This window comes from Mobula hypostoma, chromosome 9 (assembly GCF_963921235.1).
Source record: "Mobula hypostoma chromosome 9, sMobHyp1.1, whole genome shotgun sequence".
Taxonomy (NCBI): domain Eukaryota; kingdom Metazoa; phylum Chordata; class Chondrichthyes; order Myliobatiformes; family Myliobatidae; genus Mobula; species Mobula hypostoma.
Genome location: NC_086105.1, coordinates 31,497,848 through 31,518,299, shown reverse-complemented (window position 1 = coordinate 31,518,299; position 20,452 = coordinate 31,497,848). Strand labels below are relative to the sequence as shown.

Genomic DNA, 20,452 nt, shown 5'->3' with positions numbered 1-20,452 from the left:
AATTTGGTTAGTCGCCTCCAACCATTTATTTCGCGTCAGTGTACACACAGTATGCCTATAGACATTACTCAGAGACTGGCAATCACCCTTCAAGTTCTAGCTTCAGGTGCAAGTCAACAGGCTATAGCAGCTAGCTACAAAATGGTGTCAAGCACAGTGTCCTCCATAATTTCGGAGGTCTGTACAGCTTTATGGAAAGCGTTGCAGCCAGAGTTCTTTCCCTGCCCTTCAGTCGCCCAATGGGAAGCTGTTGCAGCTGATTTTTGGCGACTATGCAACTTTCCGAACTGTGTCGGCAGTACAGACAGAAAACACCTGAACATCAAGTAGTCACTCCGGGCCGCACACCGGGAGTGACTACTACAACTACAAGGGCACACACTCCATTGTCCTGATGGCTGTCTGCGAAGCCAGATATTGGTTTACCATGGTGGACGTAGGGGGATACAGACGAGAAAGTGACGGGGGCATCATCAAAGGGAGCAGATTTGGTTCTATGCTGCTTGAACACAAACTGAACCTGCCCCCACCAGCCAATCTTCCAGGAACAGGAGTCAAAATCCCGCATGTAATCGTTGGTGATGCTGTGTTCCCCCTACACAACAATCTCATGTGACCCTTTCCAGGTATGTCAGAGACTTTAAATTCCATGAAAATTAATTTCATTTAATTTTAAGTAATACTGCTTGCTTTGTGTAATTATATATATATATATATATATACATTCCCCTAAATAGTGATCACAGCTACACTGGCACATAATAATTTCCTATTCATTAATACTCTGAGTTTTATCTTCTATGTTTTGCTAAATAGGGATGAATATGACCATGGAAAAACAGATGTATAACTACCGTCACTCCAGAGCCAGGAGGGTGATTGAGAACACATTTGGCATTTTGGTGGCAAGGTGGAGAATCCTCGGTCGCCCACTAGAATTCCTGCCTGACAAAGCAGTGAACATTGTCAAAGCTTGTGTCGCTCTGCACAACCTCCTCACCTACACTGATGAAGCCAACACTCCGTGAGCAGATACATCCCTGCTAATTTGGAGACTTAGACACTACAGGGTCACCTCAGCCAGGTGAGTGGCGAAGAGTGGTGGCAGGGGAGACGAATCTTTTCGAACCTCTAGATCCTCATTACCTTTCAAGGCGCCGCTCCACCAGAGCTGCCCTTGGTGTACGGAATGACCTGATGGTCTTCTTTCAATCACCACATGGATTTTTGCCATGGCAGAACAAAATAGTGTGTCGTGGCCAATTTAATTAGTAAATTGTAAGGACATAAAATAAATGAACCTATAAATAATGTAGCTGTTCAAATAAAAAAAAGACCTGTTATAAAGTCAAGTTGTTATTTATTTGCAGTACTGTGCACAACATTATACAAGGTGCAAAGTGTTACATAAAAAAAGACAACATAATAGATTATGCAATTGTTTATTGTTTCTGCTGCTGCCTCTCAAATACCATTTTGTAGACATTGAACATTGTCTGTGCCCTGTGCTCCTCCGGCAGCCTCCGCAGCATGTCAGCAAGTGCTTGCACAAACCTGGAGACCTCATCATTTTCATTCAGCAGTCTTTGTTCCAGTCCCACCCTACATTCATCCAACTGGGTGAACTGCTGCTGAACCCAGTCATCATGTCCTTTCCTCCTCTTCCTCTGTGCTTTCCTTGGGCTGGGGGGCAGAGGAGATGGCGCGGGGGATGGAGGAGCTGGCGAGGTGGTCAGAGGAGATGGCGCGGGGGGCGGAGGAGATGGGGCGGGGGATGGAGGAGCTGCCTCACTACTTGATGATGATTCTGGACGTGAAGATGGAATGTCTGGTGGTTGGTTTTCCTCAGCAACTGAGGAGGTGGACAACCTTGATTTCCATCCTGTGATTATGAAAGAAATTGCAAATAGTTTAAGTTAGTCTTTGTTATTATACATACAGGTAATATATGCGTTCAGTGTCTGTACACGGATTGGCAGAGCTATGAAAACGAGAAAACGGCATATGCCTACATTGGCAGAATACTGGTTATTGCATTTCCTTTATGAGCAAGCCAGATACAATTAAAGTCTGTTACATATTACATTTCTCTTTCATGGAAGAATTATCTTTGCGCAAATCAATATGCTGTGTTTACAACTAGACAGTACTGCTCGGTCGCTAGCTAGCCTAAACACAACAGAAAGGTTTATGATACAAAGAACATTTTGTATTTACCTTGTTGTCGTCATAATTTGACTCTGTTTTCCGGTGCTTAATATGTGGTGCCAGCCAAGAAAGAGCCAAATAAAACGCTAGTATTTTTCTTCCGCCTGGGTTCCCGCTCTTGGAGAGATTTTTCCAGACGTGCACATACTTGTCCCTCAAGTTTTTCCATCTCTTTGTGCATTCCGTGATGTCCAGACCCATGGTTTTGGAAATTTCATTCCACGAATTTGATGCCATTTGGCAGTCTTTATAGTATGGTGACGAGGAGTTGTACAAATGTACATATTTTCAGACTTCCTCCATTAACCTCTCCTCTATTTGGTCCATTTTCCAAACTTATGTTCTTCTTCTCTCTTAATTCTGAAATGGCAGAGAAGAATAAGCAACCGAAAATGTGTAGGAGAAAATGCGGTGCTACCAAGCGGACCAATCACAGTTGTTGCGGTCTGTGTTGCCGCGACGTGTAGTTACATTTTGGGAGAGGTGCGCGTCAGGCTACGGTGTAGGGATCCGCATAGGCACTGCGTAGGGTTCGCGGCTACGTCGTACCTACGGCATCGATTTGACGCAGAAGTATAAATCAGCCTTTACTGAGGCAAGGAGAGTGTGACGGAGAACACTCAATAAGTACACACACACAAGCATTGCCTTGCTATTCTGCTGTCGTTGCACTGAGTGTACACACTTCAATGTCTAACCTGGTATGTTCTCATAAGCCAAGCCCAAATGTGACAGAATAGTAATAGGGATGTGTAAATGTGTATATATTGTTTGTATGCTGTATTGAAGGTACTGTAGATTGTTTATTTTGTAATATGACTGTAACTACATTGTGGGTGCATCTGATTCTAATTCATCTGTAGTCTTAAGTTAACTTTATTGATAATTAAAGATGGTATGACCTAGTACTGAATAAAAAGGAGTTCATCACCCTCAGTTTGAGAGAGAGAGATAGGGGGCTACCAGGAGCTCACACTGGACAAGAATAAGTACAGAGCTATTACGATTGTGTTTTTTTGGGAGGTATCTTTTTGTAAATATTGGAAGTCTTCTTTTCACTATTTTCACTAATTTTTGTAAGTTTGATTTTTGACGCACCTAATAAACACCCTTGCACTAAAGTGCTAACCAACTTTAGCCATTTTTCCTTTAGTCATAACCCACGTATTTACCATATTGTGGCAGCAGTGGGATGGCCTGTCACAAAGGGATGCATTCATCTCAGCAGAGTGGCATTGCAGTCCCCTGTCAGGTAACCCCATGAGGCTAAAAACACAGCAGATGCCGGGAAGCCGAGGAGAAACTCAGAGGAGGAAGGACTTCAGCCCGGTGCCAACTCAGACCAGAAGCAGACTGGCCTCCAAGTGGCACCTCCTCCAGACCCTCCCTGGAAAATCTGTTAAGAGACTTTTTGTCTACCTGGCATAGAAAAGATAGTGCTGTTATAAAGGAAAGCCTGTGGAAGGGTCCTAGGATGCCTTCTTATCAACAAGGTGACAATTTTTGAGAATTATCTCTTCAGGTTTGAGAGGATGCCAGGATATGGCAATGGCCAGAGGAGGAGTGGGTATTCCTGAGTAGATCCTTATCGACCAGAAAACAAACTGCTTAACGACTGATGGCTTGTCTGCATAAAGAGCTGGGGATCATGGCCTTGAAGACCATTCCATACCACATGGAGATATTTGGCCTGGTTGAGAAGTTCAATCAAACACAGAAGTGGATGTTAAGGAAATCTGTATTTGACATGGGGAAAGATTGGGACAATTGGCTACCATTTCTTCTTTTTGCATATAGGGAAGTTTCTCAAGCATCCACTGGGTTCTCTCGCCCTTTGAACTTTTATATAGTTGGCTGGTACAGGACCCTTGGACTTGCTGTATTGGGGTTGATAGGGGCTAGAGGGTGCTTCTGAAGGGCAGGGAGTTGTCCATTATATTCTGCAGATGAGGGACAGTCTGAAGCAGTATTGAGAGGAGACCTGCCTTACTCTTCAGGATGCCCAGCAGGCCCAGAAAACATGGTATGACCAGCAGGCCTACCAGCAAGAATTTGAATCAGTGCATAAGGTCCTGCTACTCCTACCATCATCCCCTAGTAAGCTCCTTGCTAAGTGGCAAGGCCTGTTTACCATAGTGAGAAAAGTGAGCCCAACTATTTATGAGGTTCTGCCCCTAGAGAAGAGGAAGGAGTGTCAGACCTTTCACATTAATTTCTTCAAGGCTTGGAAGGAGAGAAGGGTTCCTGCCAACAGCACATCTCTCGTGGACCACCAGATTCAGAAGAGGATGACTCTGAAGAGGTCATGGAGGGTTGGAAGGGTCCTGCGAAGGTTGACCTCTCCCATTTTGATGACTATTATTGCAACACCAACAAATTACATTCAATACAACCAATTGCCATTTACATTTTGACTGTTAACTCAGCCACCCCCCAACCTTCATCACCATCCCCCCTCCACCCTCTTTCCCCCATCCCTCTCCCCTCCACCCCAGAAACCAACTGAATAGTAGTACATACACAGACAAAGCATTCCTATTTTAACAAAAGATCTTTTAAGTTAGATATCAAATTTGTCCACATTAAGATTGTGTTTGGTCGTGCATCATTTACTCTTGCTGATGAAAGTTCCAGGTAAGAAATGTCCAAAAAGCTCTGAAGCCAGTGAGTATTTGAAATATCATGGGGAGGTTTCCAACGCTGGACTACAATCTTCTTAGCTGCAGTCAGACCTGCCAGCCAAATTTTGCGTGTTTTTTCTGTGAGGGAAAGGTGGGAGTCATCATTTAGAAGATGTACAACAGGGTCCATTGGTAACTGTACCCCTGTTAGTTCTGTAAGAGCACTAATAACCTTCCCCCACAAACCAAAAACCCCTGGACATTCCCATACAACATGTCTAAAAGAGCCAACAGTTCCGTGGGAGCAAAATGAGCAATATGGGTCAGGAACCAGTCCCATTTGGTGTCTAATTCTCGGTGTTAAATGTGCTCAATGACAATATTTCAAGTGTATATACCGATGATTTGGGTTTTTCGAAGCACCGGCGGCATTATCCCAAATCGTATCCCAGACTACGTCTTGTCCCAATTCAGATATGTCCCTATCCCAGGCTTTCATTCCTGATGTGGGCAAATATTTCTGGGAGTTTAATTTATCATAGATATATGACACTATCTGTCCTGGAGCACTCTGCATCCAACTTAAAATGGGATGGTCCTTTAAATCTGACCCCCAGGGAATGCTGTAGGCTTTACAAGCTGATCTTACTCAAAAGTAGAAGAAAATACAGTGTTTATCAATATTATATTGAGATATCAGTTCTTGAAAGCTAAAGAGAGTACTTGCTCCATTAATATCTTGAAGAGTATTAATACCTTTATCCTCCCAAGTTCTGTTAGTGAATGGTTCCCCCCCCCCAACAGAAAACAATTATTGTTCCATAATGGAGATGATTTGCATCATATGCTTTTAAATTTTAGGAATTTTTCTGCTGCTCTAAACACTTGTAGCATATGGGTTAAAATTGGACCGTAATACAAATCACATTTTTTGGTAGACATACCTATAAGGAGAAAGTCCTTCAACCTTATTGGTGCTATTAGCTCTTGTTCTATATTTTTCCAGGACGAAACTTTATCCTCCTCCATCCAATAGCCAAGACTTTTTAATACAAATGCCCAGTGATACAATTTAAAATTTGGACATGCCAATTCCCCATCCGACTTTTTGAATTGTAGAGCTGACCATTTTATATTGGGTCTATTACCATTCCAAACATAGTATCGTAGTAAGGAGTCCAGTTTTTGCCAATATCCTGCTGGAGGTGCAAGTGGGATCATTGAGCTGATAAAATTAATGCGGGGTAAGATGTTCATTTTAATGACCGATATACGGGCTGGGACTGATGCTGGCAGGTGTCTCCATCTATTAGTATCTTCTTCTATTTTTTTCAAAATTAAAGAGTAATTTGTTTTAGCCACACATGATAGGGAAGTATTAACTTTAATACCCAAGTAGAGGACCTCATTTGTAACATTAATCTGGGGAGGGACAGACACCTTACTTTTACCTGTATTAATCAGCATCAGTTCTGATTTTGACAAATTAGCTTTGTATCCTGAAAGAAATCCAAATTGCTCCAGTGTTTTTAAAACATAGGGGACAGTTTGTTGAACATTTGCCATATAAACTAGCGTGTCGTCCGCGTAAAGTGATATTGAATGTGATGTTATACCTATTGTAATAGGGGAGATCTGAGGAGAGTTTCTAATTAAATGTGCAAGTGGTTCAATACATATAGTAAAAATTAAAGGAGACAAAGGGTCCCCTTGTCGTGTGCCCCGTCCTATGTCAAATGGCTCTGAGAAACCTCCTCTCACACATACCCGGGCTGAAGTATTAGTATACAGTGTTTGAAACATATTGATAAATTTATCGCCGAACTTAAATTCTTTTAGAACTCTCCAAAGATATGGCCATTCAAGGTAATCAAACGCTTTTTCAGCATCTAGAAATAGCAGGCCACAGGCAGGCAGGATTTTGTGTGTTGCACTCAGTATATGTAAGAGCCGGCGAATATTGACAGATGCGAGATGCCCCCTGATAAAGCCCGTTTGATCTGGGCTAATTATTTTCCCAACTACTGTCTCAAGTCTACTGGCTAAGACTTGGGAAAATATCTTGAGGTTGGCATTTATCAAGGAGATTGGATGGTAATTGGCACACTCCAAGGGGTCCTTACCGGGCTTGGGTATAACTGTGATCAGGGCTGTGTTTAGATCTCTATGGAAAGCACCATTTCCAAAAAGCATAATTTAATGTTTCTAACCATACTGGTCCAAGAATATCCCAAAGTGCTAGGTAAACTTCCACAGGTATGCCATCTATACCTGGCGTATGGCCCTTATTTGTAGCTTTGACTGCTTTAAGTAGCTCATCCAGTGCAATAGGAGAGTCTAGAGTTTAGGTGTCCTCTAATGACAACGTAGGGAGGTCTAATCCACTAAAAAAATCTGTGAAGTCATTCTCAGAAGGAACTGAACCACTTGTATACAGTTCTTTAAAGTAATTCTTGAATGCCTCGTTTATTTCCTTTGTTGAAGATACTACTCCATGTTTAGCACATCTGATTGCTGGTATAGACCTTTTAGCTTCCTGTTGTTTGAACATTAGAGCTAAAAGATGGCTCGGTCTGCTGCCTTCTGCGTAATACTTACGTTTGGTTATATGAATCATATATTCTGCCCTGCTTCTTAATAAATCATTTAATTCTGCTTGTTTTGTTTTGAGCTCGTTTTCTTTTGTTTTGGTGTATCTCCTTTTCAGATCATTATCCAAAACCTTACATTCTTCTTCTAGGGTGGAAATCTTTTGAAGCCGGCTTCTATGTAAGTGAGAACTGAACCATATAGCGTTATTTCGTAAGAAACCCTTGATAGAGGCCCAAATCACTGTCACATCTGAGACACTATTTTTATTTAAATTTATAAATTCTGACAGTCTTGTTCTCAGTTGTGATAGAAATTTGTCGTTTTTTAGAAGGGTGGAGTTAAACCTCCACCTAGTAGCCTTATTTTTAATTTTGCCACAATTAAAAGTAGATATGACTGGGTTGTGATCAGATAGATGTCTGGCCAAAAATTCTATTGAGTGTACTAAAGGCAGCAGACTGGAGGATATAAGGATGTAATCTATCCGAGAGAAAGTTTTATGTCTTGTGGAGAAGAAGGTATAGTCTTTAGCAGATGGATTATGCACCCTCCACACATCAGTTAAATTTAAATCTGTTAGAAAAAGGTTAAGTGCTTTGGAAGCAGATTCTTGAGAGCCTGATATAGTTGAGGAAGATTTATTGAGGTTAATGTTTACCAAAGCATTCATGTCCAAATCAACATATAGTTGGTAGTCACTTAACTTCAGTAATTGTGAGGTAATGGAGGGAAAAAATTCAACCTTGAATATTGTTGGGGCATATAGGCTAATGAATGCAACTTTTTTACCCTGAATGGATGTGCAGCAAAAAGCTAGACGTCCTTTATTGTCGGTGCCAGTCCTTCCAATTGGTCTCATTAATATCATAACTCCTTTCGCACGAGTACTATCAGCTGATGCCACAATGGGTTTATAAAAGCGGTTTTGAACCCTGGGAATGTCATTAGGTTTAAGATGTGTTTCCTGTAACAGCGCGATATTTTTTTTCTGCGTAAGAAATCTAAAACCTTTGAACGCTTGTAGGGAGAGTTTAATCCTCTAACATTAAATGATACAATAGTAAGATTTTCTAATTTATCTGTGTTGCTCATCTTCCCCTGGATCTGTTGTTGTAAGTTGGTGGTGGAACCCTAAGTTAACCCCTTCCCACCCCCCATCACCCCTCGCATTCAACCCTTTACTTTGTAACATCTGTGAGTGTCACTTAGCAATGTCAGACACTGAACACTGACGTCAACCACCCCCCTCTAGCACCAACAAATTAGAAAGGCAAAGCACCTCATACACAATCATATCAAAGAGACAAGAAAAAAGAAACCTGGACAAACCCGTTAACCTATATAATTAAAACCGTTTCCGTCTCAAATATAGTATAACACCTAATCAAGACCCCAACAGCTATCTTGCAAGAAGCTGTCGCTTTAATAGACCGTTGCTTAGTGATGGCGCCAGTGACGTCTTATCTGGTGCCCAGAAACGTAAACAAGTCTACTGGAGACATAATGTTCTAAAGTTATTCAGAACAAACTGCTGTCTTTCAGTTTCATTCTTGATGAAGTATTACATTTGGGTATATTGAATATCACCTTAAAACTCTGACCTGCAATACTCAGAAACAAATTGGCCCCTTAATTAACTAAATACAGAAGTGCAACAAGTGACTTTCCAATAAAAGAATAACTAGAAAACTTAACTTGCCCGTGCCTATTAGATTGCGCATACAGGCTGGTCCGAGCTCTTAATGCAGTTCCATCTCCTCCCGAGGGGCGTGTGGACTTTGCCCAGGGTCTTCTTCCATATCTCCCAGCACCGATGAATTCAGAGCTTCTTTCGCTTCCTCTGCCGAATTAAACGACATCTTCATGCCCTTGATATTCACTCTCAAAATCGCCAGGTATATGAGGAACAAGTTGATCCCCTTCTGTTGAAGCTTAGCGTGGATCTCCTTGTATCACTGCCGTTCCTGCATCGTGCCGGGGCTGTAGTCGGCAAAGAACTGCAGCTGGGTGCCATCTGGGAGAGTAGGTTTGGCTTTCCTCGCGCCCTCCAGGATAGCCTGCTGGTCGGTGTACCGTAGAAGCCTAAAAATCATGGTCCGCGGTCTTGAGGTGTTGGAAAAGATCCTATGTGCTCTATGGATCTCTAATAGAGTGCTGTGGGAATTCTTGAGCACTGGAATCCAATTAGGCAGCATCTTCTGGAGGTAATCTCTTGGATCGTCACCCTCAGCGCCTGTCAGTAAGTTGACCAGCCGCACATTATTTCTCCTGGATCTGTCCTCCAAGTCGTTTAGCTTCTTCCATATCTTAGTCACCTCCATGAGACAAAAGTTAGTAACTTTCTCATTCTTGCGTAAGCAAACTTGAATGTTGTCTATTTTTTTGAAGACCGTGCTAAATTTTTTAGTGTGAATGTTCACTTGCTCCTTTAACGACCGGAGAATGTTGCCATTCTCTGCCATATGCTTCTGTATGGGGTCAAGAGCCTTTTCCAGTGACTCCTTTAGCATGTGGGCTACCGTTTCTTGCAGCGATTCCATCTCCGTTGCCATTGTTTGCTTAATTAGCCTAGCTGTTTCCTCGGATGAATCGTTAACTTGGTGTCGTCTGCTGGTATCTTGTTTCCTGGTTGAATTTGGATCTTTTTTTGAAGTCATGTCTTTAGTTAGATCTTTCTCCAACCCTTGTATTAAGACCGTCTATGAGCCCTAAAAAACTTGAAAAGGGAGGGTTATATGTCAGCGCTCAGTGCTGTGCTGCCATCTTGCCTCGTGCCTTACCGGAATTCCCTGATGACATCACTGTTGTTGATGGAATCTTAGGTGGCAGTGGTATTGGAGTTGTACCTAGCTACACAGTGATGAGTGCAGAGAGTACAGTAGTGGGCAAAGCACACATCTTTGTGGTGTGTCCATGTTGATTGTCAGTGACCATAGTTTCTCCATAAGGAAATCAAGGATCCAGTTGTAGAGGGAGGTACAAAGGCCCAGGTTTTGAAGCTTGTTTGATTATTAATGAGGGGATTATAGTATTGAATGCCAACCTATAAGCGATAAACAGCAGCCAGACGAATGCCTTGTTGTTATCTAGGTAGTTCTGCGCCATTGGCAATTCATTTACAAACAGTTCGTCACTGTACGAGGAGACACCGTCAGTGAGCTGTTAATATCTAGGTGCTCCAAAACTGAATGGAGATCCAGTGAGATTGCACCTCCTATAGACCTGTGGTGGCAAGAGGCAAAATTACAGCAGGTCCAGGTCATTGCTTAGCCTGGAGTTAATTCTAGGCAAGACCAACCTCTCAAAGCACATCTTCGCAGTAGAAGCCGTTTTACCAGGTGACAGTCATTGAGACAACTCATCAGTTCTTGCAGGGTACCAGTATGATTGATTAAGGATGTGTGCTTAGCCCACTGCTCTATTCTCTCGACACCCATAATTGTGTGGCTAGGCACAGCTCAAACACCATCCATAAATTTGAAGATGACACAACTATTCTGAATTTCAGATGATGATGAGGGATACAGGAGTGAGATAGATCAGCTGATTGAGTGGTATTGCAGAGTCAATCTTGCACTCAACAACAGTAAGACCAAGGAATTGATAGAGGACTTCAGGAAGGGGAAGTCAAGAGAGCACACACCATTCTTCATTGAGGGATTAACAGTGGAAAGAGTTAGCAGGTTCAGGTTCTTGTGTGTTAACATCTCTGATGATCTATCCTGGACCCAATATACTGATGTAATTACAAAGAAGGCATGACATGCGTAATACTTCATTAGGAGTTTGAGGAGAATTGGTATGTCACCAAAGACATTCACAAATTTCTACAGATGAACTGTGGAGAGCATTCTAACTGGTTGCATCACCATGTGGTATGGAGGGGCCACTGCACAGGATTGGAAAAAGCTTCAGTAAGTTGTAAACTCAGCCAACGCCATCATGGGCACTAGCCTCCCCAGGATCCAGGACACCTTCAAAAGGCGATGCCTTAAAAAAGCAGCATCCGTCATTAAGGACCTCCATCACCCAGGACATGCCCTCTTCTTATTGCTACCATTAAGGATGAGGTACAGGAGCCTTGAGGCACACATTCAACATTTCAGGAACAGCTTCTTCCCCTCTGCTATCAGATTTCTGAATGGACTATGACAGGGGTCCCCAATCTTTTTCACACTGCGGACCGGTTTAATATTGACAATATTCTTGCGGACCGGCCGACCCGGGGGGGGAGGGGGGTGAGGGACGGGGTAGGGTTGCCAATGGACAAGAGTAGCAGTCAAATACGTTGTGTTTACCCCGAGAAAGACTACAATGACCATGAAGCCTTGCGCGGGCACCAGTGCGCATATGATTTTTTTTCCCCTGAAAATCGTTTTTGCTGATTCTGTTCGGGGGCGGCGGGAGGTGTTAATCATGACCAGAATATAGGTGATAAGTGGCTAATATACTCAATTTCGTTTCTAAAAGGGTTTATCTAACGAATTTAATATTAAACACACAGTGCATATTTTCCTCGCATGAATTTAGTGATAAGTCAATTATCAGGGGAGCTTGAAGTAAGTGTTGAATGAACTTCCAGTAGAAGTGGCAGAAGCAGGTTCGATATTATAATTTAAAGAAAAATTGGATAGGTATATGGACAGGAAAGGAATGGAGGATTATGGGCTGAGTGCAGGTCGGTGGGACTAGGTGAGAGTAGCGTTCGGCACGGACTAGAAAGGCCGAGATGGCCTGTTTCCGTGCTGTAATTGTTATATAAGTAGGTCAATAGCATAACATTTTAAGTAACGTTTGGATATTAAACACACAGCACATATTTTCCCTGTATGAACATATAAAATCATTGCAACACACCAATATCGCTGAATTAGTGGGAGCCCTGGGCTTGTTTCCCTGCAACGAGATGGTCCTATCAAGGGGTGATGGGAGACAGCGATACTTGAAGGGGATTCCTTATGTCCAGTCTATTCCGCAATTTAGTTTTCATTGCATAAAACTCCGCTTCACAGAAAAATGTTGGAAATGGAAGCAACGTTTTCAGTGCTTTCATGGCTATCTCAGGATACTTAGCCTTGACTTTGATCCAGAATGCCGGCAGAGATGTCATGTCAAACATACTTTTCAGCCCACTGTCATTTGCAAGCTCGAGGAGTTGATCTCCTTCCCGCGCTGACACGGATGACGCGCGGGTAATGACCTCGCGTGCGTTCAAGCTCAACAGTGGGCGTGACAGGGCATGAGGAAAGGTGCAGCTGACTCATATCGCCAAATCATATCGTTTCCTCGCGGCCCGGTGGTTGGGGACTGCTGGACTATGAACCCAAGAACACCACCTCTATATTTTTGTTTCCTGTCTTTTTGCAGTACTCAATTTAATTTTTATATGCACTTCTTATTGTAATTTATACTTTTTATTATTACGTATTACAATGTACTGCTGCAGCAAAACAACAAATTTCACAACGTGTGCCAGTGATTTTAAACTTATTAAGCCTATTCTGTCCTTTTGAAACAGGTGTGAACCTCTGACTGCATTAGTAAGAGGTTGAAGACGTCCTTGAGCTTTCCAGCAAGTTGGACTGCATAGATTTTCAGTACCCTTTCAGGTACACCTTCAGGGTCTGACATGTTATGAGGGTGACTCTCTTGAAGGTTGTTCTGACATCAGCATCTGAGACAGAGATCACAGGGTCTCCAGGAGCTGTGGGGGTTCACACTGATGCACTGTTAATCTCCCTTTCAAAGCATGCATGAAAAGCATTGAATCATCACTGTCATTCATGCCGTTAGGTTCTGCCTTACAGGAAGTAATTGCATGCTAACCATACCACAGCTGTCGTGCAACCATTTGTGATTCTCACTTCATAGGAAATTGCCTTTTTGCTCTCAAATTGGCCTTCCGTAGGTCATACTTGGTCTTCTTGTAGAGTTGGAGATTGCCTGTATTGAATGCCATAGATCTAATTGTCGGAGGCTATATATCTCTTGTTTCATCCAGGGCTTCTGGTTTGGGTATATTTGGTATGTTCTCAAAGGCACACATTCATCCACGCAGGCCTTGATGAAGTCGGTGATGGCCATGGCATATTCATTAAGATCTGAAGATGAACCCCCCCCCCACCCCAAAATATGGTCCGGTCTACTGATTCAAAGCCGTCTTGTGAAAGCTAGACATCTACCTTGAACATACCTTTGCCATCCTTGGCATTGATGCTTTGGTTCTCAATCTCTGTCAATATGCCAGAGTAAAAGTACAGCCAAACGATTTGAGGTTCTCCGTTTGTCAGGGTTGACCACGGATATTGCATCCCAGCTATCTATGTAACAGGCAAGCCAGGTCAGTACGATATGGAGAGCAAGCTGTTGCCTATGTAGCAAGCTCCCCCTCTCCATGCAGCTGATGAATCCAAAGGAATGGCAGAAACTGATACAGTTTAGCACCAGCAGTGTCACAGGAGTTGCCAGTCAGCACTGAACTCAACGTAGGACTGCCTTAGGGTCTTCAGCGCCAGATTTTTCCTAAGGTAGAGCCGCAAGGCAGCAGAGGTTTGAGATCAGAGATTCCTTCTCCAAGATGAATGGCCAACTACAGCTGATGAGCCCTATCCGCCCAAAGTGACTGGCTTTAAGGCACCAGTAATCTGCCTTTGCTGCTTCTCTTGTCAGTAGAAACATTAGCCCTGGGCTTAGTAGCTAACCTGCAAGTAAAGGCCTGGAGCTGGCCTTAGTTGTCAGAGGCTATTTGAGGCGCACACCACTTGGAGCATCTAATAGCTCGTGAGAGCTTATCCCCACTACCACCCCTGGCTACAACAAACTTAAAGGAGTCAGCCAAGTAATTGGACCTGCCAAAGTGGGGGTGTGGGATGGCAAGGTAAGTATTCTTGATGGTGGTGTAACAGTGACCAAGAATATTGGCTCCTCTGCTTTCACAGGTGACATGTTGATGGTAGTTTGTCTTCAAGCTAGCCTGGTTGAAGTCTCTCACAATGACAGGGAAGGCATCAAGGAGCGCTTTCTCATGAGTGCTGATCACGGTGCTCAACTCCTCCAGTGCCAGCTTGATATCTACCAGGGATGGAATGTAACTTCCATCGATGGTGGAGAACTCCCTCGGTAGATAGAATGTGTGACACTTGTTCCAGCTCGGGGGAGTGGGATTGAACTAAATTGTCACACCTGTGTGCCACAATCATGAAGAAAACACCACCACCTCTGCCTTTATCTGACACCACCATCTAATTTATGCTGTGGATGGTGAAGCACTCAAGCTGGAGTGCTGGGGGTGAGCCATGTCTCTGTGAAGCAGAGTACATAACAGTCTCTAGACAAACTGAGCGACGTAATGAACGGACATGAAACAGCACTCCCTAATGCCTTCGTCATCATTTTGGGGATTTTAAGTGGGCCAGTTTGAAAAACACTCTAAATAATTATTACCAACAAATCACTTGTAGAACCAGAGGAACCAACTGTTACACTACAATCAAAAGCAGTTACTGTGCTATTCCATGCCCACACTTGGGAAAGTTTGGTCTCCTGGCTGTACTTCTACTTCCTGAGTATAGGTAGAGACTGAAGACTGCATTACAGTAGTGAAGACCATGAAGGTATGGACGAGGGAGGAGCAAGAGTGCCAACAGGATGTTTTGAACCGGTGAACTGGACTGTATTCAGGGATTCATCTTCGGGTCTGAGTGAGTACACCACAGCTGTCACTGACTTCATTGAAACCTGTGTGGATGAGTGTGCGCCTATGAGAACATACCCGAATCGAAAGCTGTGGATGAACCAGGAAGTTTATAGTCTGCTGAGGGAAGATCTGTGGCATTCAAGTCTAGCCACCCAGGACTGTACAAGAAACCAGGATTGACTTATGGAGGGCTACCTCAAGAGCAAAGGAACAATTCCAAATGAGTTTGGAGGTGGAATCGGATGCATGTCAACTTTGGCAGGGTTTGCAAGCCTTCCTCCTACAAAGTGAAATGTATATGAATGGCAGTGACGCTTCACTCCCAGATGAGCTCAATGCCTTTTATGCTCATTTTGAAAAGGAGAATAAAACTACAGCTATGAGAATCCCTGCAGCAACCAGTGACCCTGTGATCTCTGTCTTGGAGGCTGATGTCAGATTGTCTTTCAAGAGGGTGAACCCTTGCAGGGAGTCAGGCCCCAATGAAGTACCTGGTAGGACTCTGAAAACCTGTGCCAACCAACTGGCAGGGATGTTCAAAGTCATTTTCTTATTGCTACAGTCGGAAGTTCCCACTTGCTTCAAAAGGGCAACAATTATAATAGTGCCCAAGAGGAAAAGGGTGAGCTGCCTTATCCAGAAGCACTCACATTTACAGCAATGAAGTGCTGTGAGAGGTTGGTTATGGCTAGAATTAATTCCTGTCTCGGCAAGGTCCGGGACCACTGCAATATGCCTATCACCACAATAGGTCTATGGCAGATGATATCTCATTGGCTCTCCATGCAGCCTTGGGTCATCTGGACAATACAAATACCGATGTCAGGATGCTGTTTATTGATTGCTCTGCGTTTAACACAATCATTCCTATGGTTATAATTGAAAAGCTCCAAAACCTGGGCCTCTGTACCTCCCTCTGCTACTGGATCCTCAGCTTCCTAACCAGAAGACCACAATCTGTGTGGATTTGAAATAACATCTCCACCTCACTAACAACCAACACTGGCGCACCTTGGGGACGTGTGCTTAGTCCACTGCTCTACTTTCTCGACACACATAACTGTGTGGTTAGGCACCACTCACATACCATCGATAAATCTGAGGGGGTACAGGAGTAAGATCTATCAGGCAGTGGAGTGGTGTCGCAGCAACAACCTTGCACTCAATATCAGTAAGACCAAAGAACCAAATGTCAGAAAGCATAAGATGCTTAAACATAAAAGCATAAACACTAGTCTTCCTAGAGGGATCAGAAGTGGAAAGAGTGAGTAATTTCAAGTTCTGGGTGACAACATCTCTGAGGATCTATCCTGGGCCCAATGTATCAATGCAGTTACATTTCATTAGGACTTTGAGGAGATTTGTTATGTCATTAAAAACTCTTGCAAGTTTCTATAGATGCACCATGGAGAGCCTTCTAACTGGCTGCATCACCGTCTAGTATGGGGTGGGGGGCTACTGCACAAGATCAAAATAAGCTGCAGACAGTCGTAAACCAAGACAGCTCCATCATGGTTACTAATCTGTGGTATCCAGGATATCTTCAAGGACTGATGCATCAAAAAGGCAGCATCTATCATTAAGGACCCCCATCCCCCAGGACATGCCCTGTTCTTATTGTTAGCATCAGGAAGGAGGTACAGGAACCTGAAGGCACACACTCAATGATTCAGAACAGCTTCTTCCCCTCTGCCATCGGAGTTCTGATGGACATTGAACCCATGAACACTACCTCTGTTTGTATTTTCATTTTTGAACTACTTATCTATTTATATATTCTTACTGTAATTCAGTTATTATGTATTACATTGTACTGTTGCAGCAAAGAAATTTCACGACATATGCCAGTGATATTAAACTTAATCTTGATTCTTAATTGATTGTAATAGAATTTCAAGAAAATCAATGAGTGTGTGTGTGTCTGTCTCGGGGGGGGGGGAATACAAAGAAAGGTTGGGATTACTCTGAAAACTGGCGTGGAATTGATAGATCAAGTGTTTGTTTGAGAATTTGTCTTTTGCTTTTGGATGTCCTGCAGCATTGAGTAAAAAGTTTAATGGTCAGATTTCAGAAATTTGGTAGATCTTGTAATATATTTCCCCTTCCTTCTTTTCACTTAATTAATGTAATTTCATTCATCCAATCATGGTTATAAGAAACAGTTTGAGCTTATTATTCTCCTGGGGTCTTCAGTGGCAGCCCAACTGTAGCTGTGCTTTCTATGTTCTAACTGCCAAACAAATGAGGTTATTTGTGTTGAGCCATTTTCGGTAAGCAAATGATTTCTTCTATAATTGTATCCTTAATCTCCTGAGGTCTACGGACCTCTCGGTTAATGGTAGGGGCCCATGGCATATATATAAAAAAAGCTGCTAACTCCAGCCTACATGGGTCACCTGTCTTTTCAAAAATCTGTTACTCATTCTCCCAAAAAAACTTCCAGCTACGAGCCACTTATTCCACAATTTTCCCGGCATCCAGTTTAAGGCATTGGCCATGCAGCGTTTTCTACCGACATTAACATAACTCTCTCCAAAACTAGGCGTACTAAGATACAAATGACTGCACTCAGGACTACTCCTCAGACCAGTTCTGCAGCATACCTTATCGCTGAAAACCTCATCAACCTTCCCATTGGCCCCGGTGCTTGCCGTAATTCATAGTGCTGTAAAAATTGGCGCTGTCGCGCTGCAGCCATGGCGGTGGCCGTAAATTGCAGCTGGTGCCGTTACAGGGAGTAGAATCTGCTCGAGTAAAGCAGCAGGCTGTATGCCGAGCAATGAGGTCCGTCAGCTACGTCGAGAGAGTGGCGCTGGACTTCACTGGAAACCTGTTCACACAGGCCATCTGCCTGGGAGACACAGACAACGACGGGGTAAATCATTTGAGAGGTAGATCTGGATACTCGTCATAACCAGCGACACAGCCCTGGAATCATCACCGCATTACGACGGGAACTGGACCAGTATCAGACGCTGCCTCCCCATAATATTTAAACCCCAGACGGGGGTTCACAACTTTTTTCATGCTGTGGACCCCTACCATTAACCGAGGGTTTCGTGGACCCCTGAAGGGTCTATACCTACGTGAGGCTGGATCCCTTAAAGGTTACAGAAAATATATCACTGTCAGGCCAGAGTTTTCTGATGCTTACAGCAACGATACTGATGCTGAGTATACCGCTTAATACTTGGAAATGGGTGGTGTTGGGCTGGGATTACTTCTACTGTACTTACAGAAGTTGAATGTCAGAACAGCATCCTTGATATTATCTGTATCTCTGCCTGAACACAGTACCTTAATATTTACAGGAAGTAAAGCTGTGTCAAAAATAACAAGTTAATATTTACAGGAGCAATATCAATTTTGTATGATAATTCTAGCAGTAACAGTCCCAATGTCAGGCTGGTCCTCAAAAATTTATAGATGCACTAGCAGTTCCTGGCTGTACCCTTTAACATTAGGGGGAGCTGTAAAAGTGTCAAATCCCAACACTAGTATTTACTGGATTTACTTCTGTCAGTTCAGACCATTTAATATTTACAGGAGCAGTCCTACTGTTAGGCTAGGACTCAATATTTACAAAAACTACTGATATCATAGGGCATTCCTTAATATTTACAGGAACAGTACCAGACCCAGGTCCTTTTTACTGAACTTTACCAGAGTTGGACTAGGTTTCTTAACATTTACAAGAACGGTATCAATGTCAGATAGTGCCCTTAATATTTACAAGAACTACACCAGTGGTAGGTTAGGTATGAGTGTTGAAGAACTTGAGTTCTTTATTGGAATAATATCCATGTCATTCCAAGCCCCGGAGTTAGTTACATAACTTGAACCAGTGCCATTCCACACCTATTAATATTTCCAAGATTAGTGTCAGTCTCGGGTAAGAACCTGTTAATAGCTACAGAAATATACCAGTGCCATGCAAGATGTATTAATAGGACAAGTTGATACTTGCAGAAACTGTTCCAGTGTCTGGTCAGGATTTCTTAACATTTCCAGGAACTGTACCATGGTCTGATTAAGTCCTCATTAAGGAAATGGTAGTAGTGAGAGTTTGGTGAACCTTTTGATTTATAGGAGCTTTATTAATAACAAGCAGATCTCCTATTTACAGTAGAGGTTGATTGGCCTTATTAATAGGCAGTATACTGATGTGTCTGGATCTATAATGTTAATACTGTAGAACAGTAATTAGGCAGAGTCCCATTTATTGAACTTCATTAACTGCTGGCAGGGCCTCTGATTTTCAGGAACTGTACCAACAGCAGGTAATTAGGATAATTAATCTCCAATTAGGGCAATTTTAGTAGTGATGGTTTGTAATAGTAGCGATGTTGACAAATTGCACCCTTTTTGTAATGGGACCTGTATCAGTTCCAGGGTGCATTCCTCGCCATCTTACAGAAACAATACCAGCAACAGGTATTTAAAGCAAATGCACAAAAATGGGACGCCTATTTATAGGGGCTATAATTGCTCCAGTTTTCTGATTGATCAGAAATGTGGCAGTGCAGTGCACAGAGCCCCAGCTTTCATGTAGTTATATTTATGCTGATTCTTTGAAAATACTCTACAGTAATCCTGTCTATCCTATTCTTTCCCAGAGCCCAGAGCAATTTTTGTTTCTGCTGAGGTACTTTTTCACTGTAACAGTGACAGCCTGGAACTCCCTCCATTGGGGAAAATAAGTGCCCTTGATACATTGGGCTTTTTCAGTAACCCTGCCAGTGACTGGTAGTTTTCCTTTTTACTCATCAATATAATTGAACAAATTACAGCCTTCCAAATGTAGGTCCCATTTTCGCACAGCTTGAATCTGTCCAATGGAGTTCCTATTCATGGCGAATTTAAAGCCACTAATTCCATTCTTTGCTAACTTCTTTCACCTTATCCTCCTGAATGATGTGCATTCTTCCTCCAGTACCTCAAAGGTTTCAAAGGTACATTTAATGTCAGAGAAACATATACAGTACACGTCCTGCGAGCACTGTGAGGGTCATGTTTTTTGACTTCTCCAGTGTGTTCAACACCATCCGCCCTGCTCTGCTGGGGGAGAAGCTGACAGCGATGCAGGTGGATGCTTCCCTGGTGTCATGGATTCTTGATTACCTGACTGCAGACCACAGTACGTGTGCTTGCAACACTGTGTGTCCGACAGAGTGATCAGCAGCACTGGGGCTCCACAGGGGACTGTCTTGTCTCCCTTTCTCTTCACCATTTACACCTCGGACTTCAACTACTGCACAGAGTCTTGTCATCTTCCGAAGTTTTCTGATGACTGCCATAGTTGGATGCATCAGCAAGGGAGATGAGGCTGAGTACA

At 43.1% G+C, this 20,452-nt stretch overlaps 1 protein-coding gene and 1 pseudogene across 5 annotated transcripts in view; one reads left to right on the top strand and one right to left on the bottom strand.

The window, feature by feature from the left end:
- Nucleotides 1–1,442: 1,442 nt before the first annotated feature.
- On the bottom strand, nt 1,443–9,280 carry LOC134352229 (uncharacterized; annotated as a pseudogene).
- Nucleotides 9,281–17,776: 8,496 nt separating this feature from the next.
- itfg2 (integrin alpha FG-GAP repeat containing 2) overlaps nt 17,777–20,452 on the top strand; it is an 84,644-nt gene continuing 81,968 nt past the window's right edge. Inside the window, exon 1 of one of the 5 annotated variants that reach the window (XM_063059657.1) lies at nt 17,777–17,992. In XM_063059657.1, the coding sequence (XP_062915727.1) occupies nt 17,897–17,992 (96 nt within the window). In that variant the 5' untranslated portion in view covers nt 17,777–17,896. Of the gene's footprint in view, nt 18,009–18,053; nt 18,225–20,452 lie in introns of those variants that run through there. The other 4 variants (XM_063059656.1, XM_063059655.1, XM_063059659.1 and 1 more) reach the window with 4 other exon arrangements.